The following is a 13,479-nucleotide window of genomic DNA, read 5'->3' as shown; positions in this document are numbered from 1 at the left end:
CTGGGAGTTTGAGGTTATAGTGAGCTATGATCACACCACTGTATTCCAACCTGGGTGATAGAGTGAGACCCTGTTTCTAAAACAAAATGAAACAGAAAGCCAAACACCTAGTCTAAATATTCTGGGATCCCAGGGTGCCTACAAGATAGAGGAGGGGGCCCCAGAGAGAGCTGTGGGAGGTAGAAAAGTAGGAGTTGGAGGATACTGAGCCCCCTGGCTGCCTTGCTCTTCCATTTTGTGCTCAGCTCCCTGGCTTTGAAGCCACCTGTCTCTTAACAGGTTGACCTGTACCCTACCTGTTTCTTTGTCCTTGGGAAATGGGCCATTTGGTGCCTGCTGGGAGTTTTATTTATTTATTTATTTTTGAGCCAGATTCTTGCTCTGTCACCCAGACTGGAGTGCAGTGATGCCATCTCAGCTCACTGCAACCTCTGTCTTCCAGGTTCAAGTGATTCTTGTGCCGCAGCCTCCCAAGTAGTTAAGATTACAGACACGTACCACCACGCCCAGCTCATTTTTGTATTTTTAGTGGAGATGGGGTTTTTGCCTTTTTGCAGGCTGGTCTCAAGCTTCTGGCCTCAAGTGATCCACCCACCTCAGCCTCCCAAAGTGTTGTGATTATAGTCGTGAGCCACCTCACCTGGCCTGGAGTTTTAGAAGAGTCATATCAGAAATTTTATTTTCGGCTGGGCGCGGTGGCTCACGCCTGTAATCCTAGCACTTTGAGAGGCTGAGGCGGGCGGATCATGAGGTCGCGAGATTGAGACCATCCTGGCCAACATAGTGAAACCCCGTCTCTACTAAGAATACAAAAAATTAGCTGAGCGTGGTGGCACGTGCCTCTAGTCCCTGCTACTCAGGAGGCTGAGGCAGGGGAATCACTTGAACCTGAGAGGCGGAGGTTGCAGTGAGCCAAGATCGTGCCTTTGCACTCCAGCCTGGCAACAGAGTGAGACTCTGTCTCAAAAAAAAAAAAAAAAGAAATTTTATTTCCTCCATTCCTCTGTCATACCCATTCTGAGTCATTTACCTGACCTGTGAAAGCTAAATTTCTTTTGAAATACAGAGGGGCACCTCCTATACTTTGTGTAAAATGGCCCTGGATGGCTGAACATAGCATTACAATGTGCAGTATATGGAGCAGAATTTGTTCTGCAGCCTGGCATGCTTTAGACAGTTTTTAAGGAAAGAACAAACTGTGAGCTGTATGTGTTATCTGTGGACAGTGTACTGTGTGGGCCCCCAAGGGACAGCAGCAATTCTTTAGGGGTCTCAGTATATGAGTCTTGGGCAGGCCCTTACAGACTTTGGCTTTGTGTTTAGTAATGTAAATTCTTCCCCAGTGTTTGTGCGATGGCTTCTGTGTGCTTAGCATTGAATGAGGATTCAGTGGAGACTATCCAAGTTGGGATTTAGGGATCAGAATGCATTTGCCTCTCACATAGCATTGCATTCTTAGACTTGCAATGCCTGTGATGTTTTTGTTTTGTTTTGTTTTGTTTTCTCTTCTAGGCACTTATCAACTGGAAAGAGGCTAAACTGACTTGGAGTTTTTTCAAACAGTCTTTCTTGAAACAGATTTTGACAGAAGGTAAGTTGACGGTCACTCTGAATGGTCGGGAGACCATAGTAGAAGGGGATTTCATAGGACTGCCAATTACCTGGGTCCAGATCACCTGTTTAGAGCCTCTGGGGCTGAAGAACTTCAGAAATGGGAGGAGAGGTTTTAATACAGAGAACGAAACCAACGTCTATTTAGTTTTGTGCTTTACTTAGGTGGTCTAATTTAAATCTCTCCACAGCCTTGTAAGAAAGATATTATTCCCCTTCATTATGGATGAGGAAACTGAGAGTCAGTGAGGTTGCAGAACTTCTTTAGGGTTTTGTAGTAACAGGGAACAGCTTAATTGGGATCCAGGTCTAACTCCAAAACCCCATGTTATATGATTTTTATGAGTTTATTATAGAAGTATTATATCAGTTACATAAAACTATTTTTATCTTTTTTTTTTTTTTTTTTTTTTTTTGAGATGGAGACTTGCTCCATCGCCCAGGCTCTGGAGTGCAGTGGCTCCATCTCAGCTCACTGCACGCTCCGCCTCCTGAGTTCATGCGGTTCTTCTGCCTCAGCCTCCCGAGTAGCTGGGACTACAGGCGCCACCACCACACCTGGCTAATTTTTTTGTATTTTTAGTAGAGATGGGGTTTCACCGTGTTAGCCAGGATGGTCTCGATCTCCTGACCTCGTGATCCGCCCACCTCGGCCTCCCAAAGTGCTGGGATTACGGGTGTGAGCTACTGCACTTGACTGGGATTTATTTTCTTAAACAATAAAATGCGCTTGTATGAGAGTTTGGTCAGACTTTGGTCTTTTCAGTTTACCTATGACAGAGCTCAATGTGGAGGGCCAGCAAGGGGCTGGAAGCACATTTGGTTTTTGTATGTATATGTGTTGGTTTATTTGTACCCAGCTTTAATTAGAAAAATGAGATTTTAAGGCAACTATTAAGTTGCTGAAGGTGGTAGTTTCTCTCTTCATATATATTTCATATCCATATACCTATTACTGAATGTATTTTTTAATCTTTTCAAAAATTATCTTTTAATTATAAAATATAGTCCCATTAGAAAAAAATAAGAACATAGAAAAAATAATACTAGCATTCTAATACAACTGTTATTATCTTGGTATTTTATTTTCCCCCCATCTGTATTTTTTGTTCATTATGTTTCCAAAGAAAAGCAGCTCCCCCTATGCCTCACTTTCCCCGTCTGTGAACAAGGAGATAGAACCAGGCAGTGTCTGAGGGCTCTCTGATCTTTGAGAGTGCACACATGCTTCTAGCCTAACCTTATAACTTTGCTATTACAAAAATGAAACTGTTCCGAGGCCTTCTTGGGGAAGGGAGGGTCAGAAGCCTCGGAAGAGCTGAGTGAAGGGCCTGAGCACTTAGCTCCTAGAGAGCAGGGAGTGTGCCGTTCACCACTGCCACTGCCTCCCTGTGGCCTGGCACAGGAGGGCTGTGCAGCATGTATTTGTGAATGGAGTAAGAAAAGGCAACAGGCCGGGCGTGGTGGCTCACGCCTGTAATCCCAGCACTTTGGGAGGCCGAGGTGGGCGGATCACAAGGTCAGGAGATCGAGACCATGGTGAAACCCCGTCTCTACTAAAAATAGAAAAAATTAGCCGGGCGCAGGGGCGGGCGCCTGTAGTCCCAGCTACTCGGGAGGCTGAGGCAGGAGAATGGCGTGAACCCGGGAGGCGGAGCTTGCAGTGAGCCGAGATTGCGCCACTGCACTCCAGCCTGGGCGACAGAGCGAGATTCCGTCTCAAAAAAAAAAAAAAAAAGAAAAGAAAAGGCAACAAGGTAACTATTGTGAAATGGTGTGTGATGATAGTTCATGTTGTTGTAAGAACAGGAAAATCGGTGGAGGGAGTTTTGGAAAGGACAGTTGCTCATATGCACTTTTTTCCTTCCAAGGTTTTAAGAGCAGTTTTAATGAGTTTGAGGAATGGATCCAGTCCAAGTGATGGCCCTAAATTGGTTTTCTGGATTGCAGACAACACATGTCTCTAGACATGTCTTTGCAGCAGCTGGTTTAAGTTTACTGCAAACAAAAGCCTCCAGAGCTCAACCTGAATGCAGTGCCAGGAGCCTGCTCCATGGGTGGATCCCCCTAGCCTGACTCCCTGACTGGCACAGTGCCATTAGGAACTTCTCAGGGCCTCCATCTCTGTGGCTGTGAAATAAGGAAGTTGCCTGACTGAGATCCTCAGATTCGTTTTTTTTTTTTTTTTTTTTTTTTGAGACAGAGTCTCGCTCTGTCGCCCAGGCTGGCGTGCAGCAGCGCACGGTCTCTGCTCACTGCAAGCTGCGCCTCCCGGGTTCACGCCATTCTCCTGCCTCAGCCTCCCAAGTAGCTGGAACTACAGGCGCCCGCCACTATGGCCAGCTAATTTTTTGTGTTATTTTTAGTAGAGATGGGGTTTCACTGTGTTAGCCAGGATGGTCTCGATCTCCTGACCTCGTGATCCACCTGCCTCGGCCTCCCAAAGTGCTGGGATTATAGACGTGAGCCACTGCCCCCAGCCCGTTATATTTTTAAAACTATAGCTCTAAAAAAGTTGAAATCCCCGGTTTTTTTTGGTTGTTGTTTTTTGTTTTTTTGTAGTTAGGGTCTCACTCTGTCACCCAGGCTGGAATGCAGTGGTGCAGACACAGCTCGCTGCAGTCTTGACCTCTCAGGCTCAAGTGATCCTCCCACCTCAGCCTCCCAAGTAGCTGGGACTACAGGGAAGGCACCTACCAATACGCCTAGCTAATATTTTAAATTTTGTAGGGACAGGGTCTTGTGATGTTGCCCAGACTGGTCTTGAACTCCTGGACTCAAGCGATCCTCCTGCCTCGGCCTCCCAAAGTGCTGGATTTACAGGCATGAGCCACTGAGCTGGGCCTGAAATCACTTTTTGTAGTAGCAAAAATGTATGTGCTGTTACTTCTGCCCCCACATTTCCTGAACAGTATGCCAGGTGCTGAGAATACTGAGATGAATGAGTAACAGGCCATGGCCTCAAGCATTTCATTCTCTCACCAAAGACATAGACGTTTGTGTGGTTAACTGTTACTGGGCTGTGAGGGGTGTAGTACTTGGAAACTCATTTCCTAGAGCTTTGCTAGGAAACCAGGGTCATAGAGATGACTGAGAGGGGCTCATGCCCTCAGGGAGTTTATAGAATGTAGGAAGGAGAGCCTATTCTGCCAAAAGACAGGGAGGGCCCTGCAGAAAAGACACTCTAGGTGATGAGAATGACAAGAGCCAAGGCAGGCCCAGCCTGACTCAAAGCAGCTGGAGGGCTAAAACCTGGGAGGTAGGGTGCAGCAGAAGATGACAGGGTGATGAGGGTGAGGTTGACGAAGGGAAGCCAAAATGATAGCTTGGGGTCAGTGTATAAAAGCCCGCAAATGCAGAATTAAGGAGCCTGGACTTTTTGTAAACATTAAAGAGCCATTTTGGCCAGGCGCGGTGGCTCACGCCTGTAATCCCAGCACTGTGGGAGGCAGAGGAGGGCAGATCACCTGAGGTCAGGAGTTCGAGACCAGCCTGGCTAGCACAGTGAAACCCCATCTCTACTAAAAATACAAAAATTACCTGGGCGTGGTGGTGGGTACCTGTAATCTCAGCTACCCAGGAGGCACAGGCTGCAGTGAGCCCAGATAGCGCCACTGCACTCCAGCCTGGGCAACAAGAGTGAAACTCTGTCTCAAAAAAAAAGAGAGAGCCATTTAAAGATATGAAAGCAGGCCGGGTGCATTGGCTCACGCCTGTAATCCCAGCACTTTGGGAGGCTGAGGTGGGAGGTCAGGAGTGCAAAACCAGTCTGGCTAGCGTGGCAAAACCCCGTTCCCACTAAAAACTGAAAAAATTAGCCGGGCGTGGTGGCGGGCGCCTGTAATCCCAGCTACTCAAGAGGCTGAGGCAGAAGAATCGCTTGAACCCAGGAAGCAGAAGTTGCAGTGAATGAGATCATGCCACTGCACTCCAGTCTGGGTGACAAAGCAAGACTCCGTCTAAAAAAAAAAAAAAAAAAAAAAAGATATGAAAGCAGAGACTGATTTAAGAGCTGTGTTTGAGGCTGGGCGCAGTGGCTCACACCTGTAATCCCAGCACTTTGGGAGGCCAAGGCGGGTGAATCACTTGAGGTCAGGAGTTTGAAACTAGCCTGGCCAACATGGTGAAACCCGTCTACTAAAAATACAAAAAAAAAAAAAGAAAAAAAATTGCTGGGTGTGGTGGTGGGCATCTGTAATCCCAGCTACTCGGGAGGCTGAGGCAAAAGAATCTCTTATGTCCGGGAGGTAGAGCTTTCAGTGAGCTGAGATGGCACCACTGCATTCCAGCCTGGGCAGCAGAGCAAGACTCAGTCTCAAAAAAAATAAAAGCAACAACGACAAAACAAAACTATTTGCACAAGCTGGAACTGTTAGCAGTGAGGGTAGATCCAAGCAGCACAGAGACACAGGCCTATGAGGACCCGCAGTGATCCCTACCACAAACACAGTGGCAGGGGCTTGGAGAGAGAGGCAGGGTGGGAGAAAGCCTTGAGAGAAGATCCTCACTGCTTCCAGCCTCTTGATGCTTTCCTTTTTGAGCAAGTTACTAGGAGGTGAGAATTTGCCCTTCAGGGCGCGGGCACTGTTTAGTGCTCTTTTCCCATAGTGGTCAACACTTTTTCCTCATAGATGAGAAGCTTCACGAAAGCCAGGGGGATGGGAGCCCTGGCTGGTGTCTTCACCTTGAAGGCATTAGACTGTCTTACATTTGAATCATGAACTCAGGCCTGATTTTTGTAGTAGCAAAAATGTATGTGCTGTTGCTTCTGCCCCCTCAGGCCTGAGTTCCTGCTTCAAATCTAAGACAGTCTAATGCCTTGCCAGCCCCAGGGAGCTGTCTCCACCCCTGAGGAACCCTTGAATAAGCTTGTGCATATAATCATGGATGCTTCACAGATAATTTACGCGCAGATTATCTGACCTCCCCTTAAAACTTGGGACCATTGCCTGCGCGTGGTAGCTCACGCCTGTAATCCCAGCACTTTGGGAGGTGGAGACGGCAGATCATGAGGTCAGGAGATCGAGACCACCCCGTCTCTACTAAAAATACAAAAATATTAGCCGGGCGTGGTGGCGGGCGCCTGTAGTCCCAGCTACTCGGGAGGTTGAGGCAGGAGAATGGCGTGAACCTGGGAGATGGAGCTTGCAGTGAGCCGAGATTGCGCCACTGCACTCCGCCTGGGCAACAGAGCAAGACTCCGTCTCAAAAAAAAAAAAAACTTGGGACCATCATTTTCATTATTAACATTTAATAATCTCCACATACTTTTTTAAAAACTTATTTTTAGACTTTTTTATTATTTTTTTTTATTTTTAATTTTACTGGCTTGGAGATTCGCTGTCAATGAAGTCCTCGGCACTTTCCAAATTGTTACTTTGAGATTATTTGAAATCAACATTAGGACAAGGATATGTCTTTAACTGATTATCTAATATTTCTCCTTTATTTGTCAGCTGGAAAAGTTGATAGCTAGTAAGAGAAAGGAAACAATAAAGTAATGTGCATTTGACATTGCTAATTATTTTGCTTTTTTGTTTATAGGCGAGCGATACGTGATGACATTTTTGAACGTATTGAATTTTGGTGATCAGGGTAAGATGAAATTCTGTAGTGTTTTAATTAAAGGTTAATACTATTAATAGATACTTCCTAACATTTTTCTCCGATATATTTAATGAAAGATGAACCTGAAGATTAAAAAAAATCCTGAAGATTGTAAATTGTAGGTCTTCGTACTGACTGTGCCCTCCAATGTGACTTTGGTGGCAGGTGTTCTGGTGAGACCCTGGCCCTCTAGTTCGCCTCCTAAGAGCTCTGGTGTTCATTTTGGGGGGTGGGAGGTGCCAAGAGAGGAGAAAAGGGAGCTCACCATCACAGCCACAAGAATCTGCCCCATATTTGTGTAGCTACATAGTCTTTTAGTATTTTCATTTTTATCTTTTAATGTAATACCAAAGTAATGGAAATCAAATAGAAAAACATCAACTTTGCATTAATGACCTGTATAAGAAAGTACTGTTGATGGAAGCATTCTGTATCTTGACTGTATCAATGTTGGTATCCTGGTTGTAATATTGTACTACAGTTTTACAAAATGTTACCACTGGGTAAAGGGCATATGGGATCCCTCTATTACTTCCTTTTTTTTTTTTTTTTTTTTTTGAGACAGGGTCTCACTCTCTTGCCCTCTTGCCCAGGCTGGAGTGCAGTGGTACCATCACAGCTCACTGCAGCCTCAACTTCCTGGGCTTGGGCTTGGGTGATTACCCCCACCTCAGCCTCCCAAATAACTGGGACTACAAATGCACACCACCATGCCTGGCTAATTTTTTCCGTTTTTGTAGAGACAGGGTTTCTTCATGTTTCCAAGGCTCATCTCAAACTCCTGGGCTCAAGCAGTCCACCCACTCTGGCCTCCCAAAGTGCTGGGAATACAGTCATGAGCCACCATGCCTGGCCACTGTAACTCTGTGTGAATCTATAATTATCTGAAGATAAACAAACTTTAATGAAATATTAAATAACAATTTTAATAGTGCTATGAAAATTAAAGTAGAAAAACCAACATGATTGTTGTTTCTTCTTTTTTGTTTTGTAGGTGTGTATGATATAGTGAATAATCTTGGCTCCCTTGTGGCCAGATTAATTTTCCAGCCCATAGAGGAAAGTTTTTATATATTTTTTGCTAAGGTGCTGGAGAGGGAAAAGGATGCCACACTTCAGAAGCAGGTAGTGTTGGTTCTTATATCATCTCTCAAGTGAATTCTCCCTTTAATTGCAAGACAAACAGATAGGAATGTGAAGCAGTCTGTTTCTCTTCTGTTTGATCAGGAATTTTCTTACAGATTTCATTCTTCTATTACATTCTGTATGATAGCGGGACCCAGGGCTCACCTCTTCTTTCGTGGCCTTCTCCCTTTGCTCTTGGCTGTCCCTTCCTTCTCAGCCCTTTGTTATATTCTTTGTGACCTTTCTCTTTTTTTTTTTTTGAGATAGAGCCTTGCTCTGACGCCCAGCCTGGAGTGCAGTGGCATGACCTTGGCTCACTGCAACCTCCACCTCCCAGGTTCAAACGATTCTCCTGCCTCAGCCTCCTGATGAGTAGCTGGGACTACAGGCATGCACCACCACACCCAGCTAATTGTTGTGTTTTTAGTAGAGATGGGGTTTTGCCATATTGGCCAGGCTGGTCTTGAACCCCCGACCTAAGGCAATCTGCCCACTTCAGCCTCCCAGAGTGCTAGGATTACAGGCATGAGCCACCGTACCCGGCCATGTGACCTTACTCTTGATCCAGCCCTCTCAGGACTCTCTAAAGCTGTCCCCATTGCCCTGCAGATGCCCAGCCATGGGCTAGTCTTAGGCATAAGAATGCCTCCCCTATCCTCAGAGTCTCAAGAGCCAAAGGATGCAGAAGTTGGAGCCAGGCTAATCGAGGAAGGAGAGGATGTGGTTGTTGGCTTTCACTCACCACACCAATTGTTTAAGCTTCTTACAACTGGGACGTGCCCAGAGCCACACTCTGACTATAAGATTCTATATACTCAGGTTGGTAAATACAGAAGAAGAGATTTTAATCTAGGCGTATCTGGTTGTAGGAGCTTCACTTTTTCCAAAACCACTGAAAATGTCTGAGTTTTAGAATAGCAAGCTAGTTGAGCCTCTTGCATGTCTTAGAAGATATTTATTTAGTAAAATACAGTTTATGCACAATATCTCAAAATGAGCTAATCTGGTACTCAGTCTGATTTAGGAATATTTTCCTAAGAGTACAATCACAGTAACATCATAATTTTGGAATGTTTAGCAGGAGAGGCACAGAGCTGGCTAGTGTACATGAAAAGTTGCTGCACATTTAAGAATAAATATTAGGGCTGGGCGTGGTGGCTCACGCCTGTAATCCCAGCACTTTGGGAGGCCGAGGCGGGCGGATCACGAGGTCAGGAGATCGAGACCATCCTGGCTAACACAGTGAAACCCCGTCTCTACTAAAAATACAAAAAATTAGCCGGGCGTGGTGGTGGGCGCCTGTGGTCCCAGCTACTCGGGAGGCTGAGGCAGGAGAATGGCGTGAACCCGGGAGGCAGAGCTTGCAGTGAGCTGAGATTGTGCCACTGCACTCCAGCCTGGGTGAGAGCGAGACTCCATCTCAAAAAAAAAAAAAAAAGAATATTAGTGGCCTGGTGCAGTGGCTCATGCCTGTAAGCCTCATGCTTTGGGAGGCCAAGGCAGGAGGATTGCTTGAGGCCAGGAGTTTGAGATTAGCCTGGCCAACACAGTGAGACTCCCTTCTCTATTTCTATTAAAAAATAAATAAAATAAATAAATATCAGAGGGGAAAGTGCATGTTTCCTAAGCAATATTTTAAACAATTTATCCCAAGTGAACTGAAAACTAAGCCTCTCCCTTACTAAGGAGACACACACTTTTTCCTTCATTTGCTAATTGACATGAAAACAAACACGCTACCAAAAAAATAGTGATATCCACCACGTCGTTGGAAGAGTGAACTGAAAAACAGTGAAGGGAGAAGGCCAGACATGAAGGGTGAAGGTTTTCTTCAGCTCATGATTCATCCAACTTCCTTCCCTCTTCCCTGACCCCAGGAGGACGTTGCTGTGGCCGCTGCAGTCTTGGAGTCCCTGCTCAAGCTGGCCCTGCTGGCTGGCCTGACCATCACTGTTTTTGGCTTTGCCTATTCTCAGCTGGCTCTGGATATCTACGGAGGGGCCATGCTTAGCTCAGGATCCGGTACGCACAAGAGTTTTTCTGGATTTTTTCTGATTTCCCAACAGAAATAGAAGGGTCACGAAATTCAAGAACTTGTGCACACACAGTTGATATCTGTGTCGGTGTAGGGAAAACTGTCTGGTGGCGGGGGCTGTGGGACTGTTCCCCTCATTCAACTCCAGACACACACTCAAGGTATAGGCAGGGGCTTTGGCGCCAGGACGATCAGCTTCCCCAGCCTCAGTTGAATAAGTTATTAGGACTTCTCCTTGCTGTTGGCTTTCCTCTCGGGCCTAGAATGTGTTTTGCCAAGCGCTTCCCTGTGCTCCCTCTGGGGTGAGGGAGGAAGGCAGAGGGCAGGCAGTAATGAGTCCCCACTTGGTACTAAACACATCTGAAGATAGTAAATGCCACATAAATCTCCCAGCCTGATGCATAAAAGCCTCTGAAGGATAACCCAAAGCCATTTGCAGAGAATAAAATTGATCTCTGCAAATAAAAGGGTATATTTAATCCAGTGACTCTCAGTTTTTGAAGAAGAAAAGTATTGAATGTGTCTAATTTTGAAACACCAGACTGCTGAGGATCTCACAGCACTTCTTGGGCCTTGGGGACTTCACCAATTTCAAAATGTGCTGGGCTGTAAGCTGGCAGTCCATTTGCAGTGTTTCATCTTGGGTTCAGCAAAGATGTTTTTAATTTCTCAGGTCACTGGACAAGAACCCTGAGGACTTCTTTCTGCTGCCCCATCTCAATATAAAGGGCTTTGTCAAATGCCATTTTACAAGTTCACTAGCATGTTTTAGTCTCCACTACAACGGGGCCCAAACTTTCAGTGTTAGGGGAAGAAGGGCCAAGCTTCTATACCAGAGCAAAGGTCATTAAGTTTGGAGAAACACCTGCTGTGAAACCAATGAAGTGGTTTGCAGCTCCCTGGGGCTTGTGCTATGAGAAGTACATTTCCATCAGGCAGCTGCGGGAGGCCTCATTAGGAAGGCATTAGTAAGTTTATGGGCAGAGATTGGGAATTCAAGTATTCTATAGAAGCTCTTCCCCTTTAGAAAGCAATCACCAAGGAGCAGCCTTTAATGTCACACAATCACAGGGCATTGCCTCAAGGAGGGGGCTGTCCCATCATTATCATGACTCAGCCCATCATCTTAGTTTTGAAAGTGGAACTCGCAACACTACTGTCCTCAGTTGTGTACTTGTCTTTGCCTTCACCCTGGAAGTGGACTACTTACCTGTGAGCTGTACTGGCCATCTCCAGATGTGGGACTCGGACACGCACAGACAGGCTTTTGTGTAGGGGTGTGGCGTCTTTTCCATTGTTTGGGATTAGCACTGTATTTAATTAGGGGCTTTGTAAGTGTTCTGGAGGCTTTTCTTAGAAATCTTTCTTACACCTAGCTTTGCTTTGCTTTTTCTTTTCTTTTTTCTTGGTAACTCACAGAACACCTAGCTTTGCTATCCTTAAGCAAAACCCAAACATTCACAGAATTTCCCCAAGATTTCTCACATTTTTCTCTTAGGTGCTTCTCGCTTGCCCCTCTGCCTTTTACTTTTTCCTTCTCTATCCCCTTGTCTTAATGAACTAGGGCTGCCATGACAAAGTACCACAGACTGCGTGGCTTTAAACAACAGAACATATTGTCCATCAGTTCTGGAGGCCAGAAGTGCACAATGAAGCTACGGCCAGGACCGTGTTATCTCTGAAGTCTCGAGGAGAGGCCCCTTCCTGCCTCTTCTAGTTTCTAGTGGTTGCTGGCATCCTGGTGTTCCTTGACTTGCAGCTGCAGCACTGCGGTCACACGCTGTGTTCTCTTTGTCTTCACATCGTCATCCCCCTGCGCTCTTCACGTCCTCATCCCCCTGCGCATGTCTGCCTCAGTGTGCAAGTTTCCCCCACTTTTTTTTTTTTTTTTAATGAGACGAAATCTCACTCTGTCACCCAGGGTGGAGTGCAGTGGTGCGATCTCGGCTCACTGCAACCTCCCAGGTTCAAGAGACTCCCGCCTTAGCCTCCCGAGTAGCTGAAATTACAGGCACACCCTACCATACCCGGCTAAGTTTGTGTATATTTAGTAGAGATGGGGTTTCGCCATGTTGGCCAGGCTGGTCTCAAACTCCTGACCTCAGGTGATCTGCCCCCCTTTGGCATCCCAAAGTGCTGGGATTATAAGCATGAGCCACTGCACCTGGCCAAGTTTCCTCTTTTTATAAGGACATCTGTCATATTGGATCAGGGCCTGCCCTAATGACCTCATTTGAACTCAGTTTTCTTCATGAAGACCCTGTTTCCAAATAAGGTCAGATTCTCAGGTACCGCTGGTCAGGACATCAACATATCTATTTTGGGGGGACAGTTCAACCTAAAACACCTCTCAATTCAGTCTACAATCGAAGGTTGGTTCCGTTCTTGAATTCCCCAAATGGATGCAAAACCCTTTACGTGAGTCACTGCTTCGCGTCAGAGTTTGTGTTGCTCTCCATGCCTCACAACAGCCCACTGTTCACCTACTGATGGGCCCACCTGTGCCATTAGCGTTCGGTTGCCAGGTAAGGAGGCCTGCCACTCCTCTCTGCTTCTGCCAGGGAGAGGAGGATGGGGAGAAGCAGGAGGCACACTTGAGCATAGCCTTGAGTCTCCTGGGTGCAGAGCGTGGTCCCTGCCTCCCTTCCTGGAGTCACCATCAGCTGGGGTAGGGGCCAGGCTGCTTCCTGCAGCGGCTTGACAAGCAAAATGCAATGTGAGGTAATAAACATGGAATCTGAGACAGGGCCGTGGAAAATGGTTTTTTGTTGGGCATCAGGACTGCCCTGTTACTGCCATAAAACTGTTTAGGTTCCCACAGCATGGAGATCTTTTATATTAAACAGCTTTCATAAACCCTGAATGAGTTCCAGATTCTGAGACTCCGGAACTTCAGTCCCCCCTCCTTTTCTTTTAGTGGTTACTTTTTTTTTTTTTTTTTCCTTTGAGGTATAATTTACATAAAGTAAAATGCTGTTCTCTTAAGAGTACAGTTTGATAAGTTTTGACAAATATGTCCAAAAAGTCCCATGTAACTACCAAACAGATTCAGATATAGAATATCTCCATTTCCCTAGAAAGTTCTTTTGGGACCCTTTCTA

The 13,479-nt window shown here is 46.0% G+C and overlaps 1 protein-coding gene across 2 annotated transcripts in view; it reads left to right on the top strand.

Moving 5' to 3' along the window:
- Positions 1–13,479, top strand: part of RFT1 (RFT1 glycolipid translocator homolog) — a 46,814-nt gene that overhangs the window by 21,027 nt on the left and 12,308 nt on the right. For both annotated transcript variants that reach the window (XM_028844236.2, XM_001083942.4), the window contains 4 exons: positions 1,513–1,591; positions 7,156–7,206; positions 8,213–8,343; positions 10,221–10,365. In XM_028844236.2, coding sequence (XP_028700069.1) covers positions 1,513–1,591; positions 7,156–7,206; positions 8,213–8,343; positions 10,221–10,365 — 406 coding nt within the window. The remainder of the gene's footprint in view (positions 1–1,512; positions 1,592–7,155; positions 7,207–8,212; positions 8,344–10,220; positions 10,366–13,479) is intronic.

This window comes from Macaca mulatta, chromosome 2, assembly GCF_049350105.2.
Source record: "Macaca mulatta isolate MMU2019108-1 chromosome 2, T2T-MMU8v2.0, whole genome shotgun sequence".
Lineage (NCBI taxonomy): Eukaryota > Metazoa > Chordata > Mammalia > Primates > Cercopithecidae > Macaca > Macaca mulatta.
The sequence above is the reverse complement of the archived record's forward strand: the minus strand, read 5'-3'. Positions and strand labels throughout refer to the sequence as shown.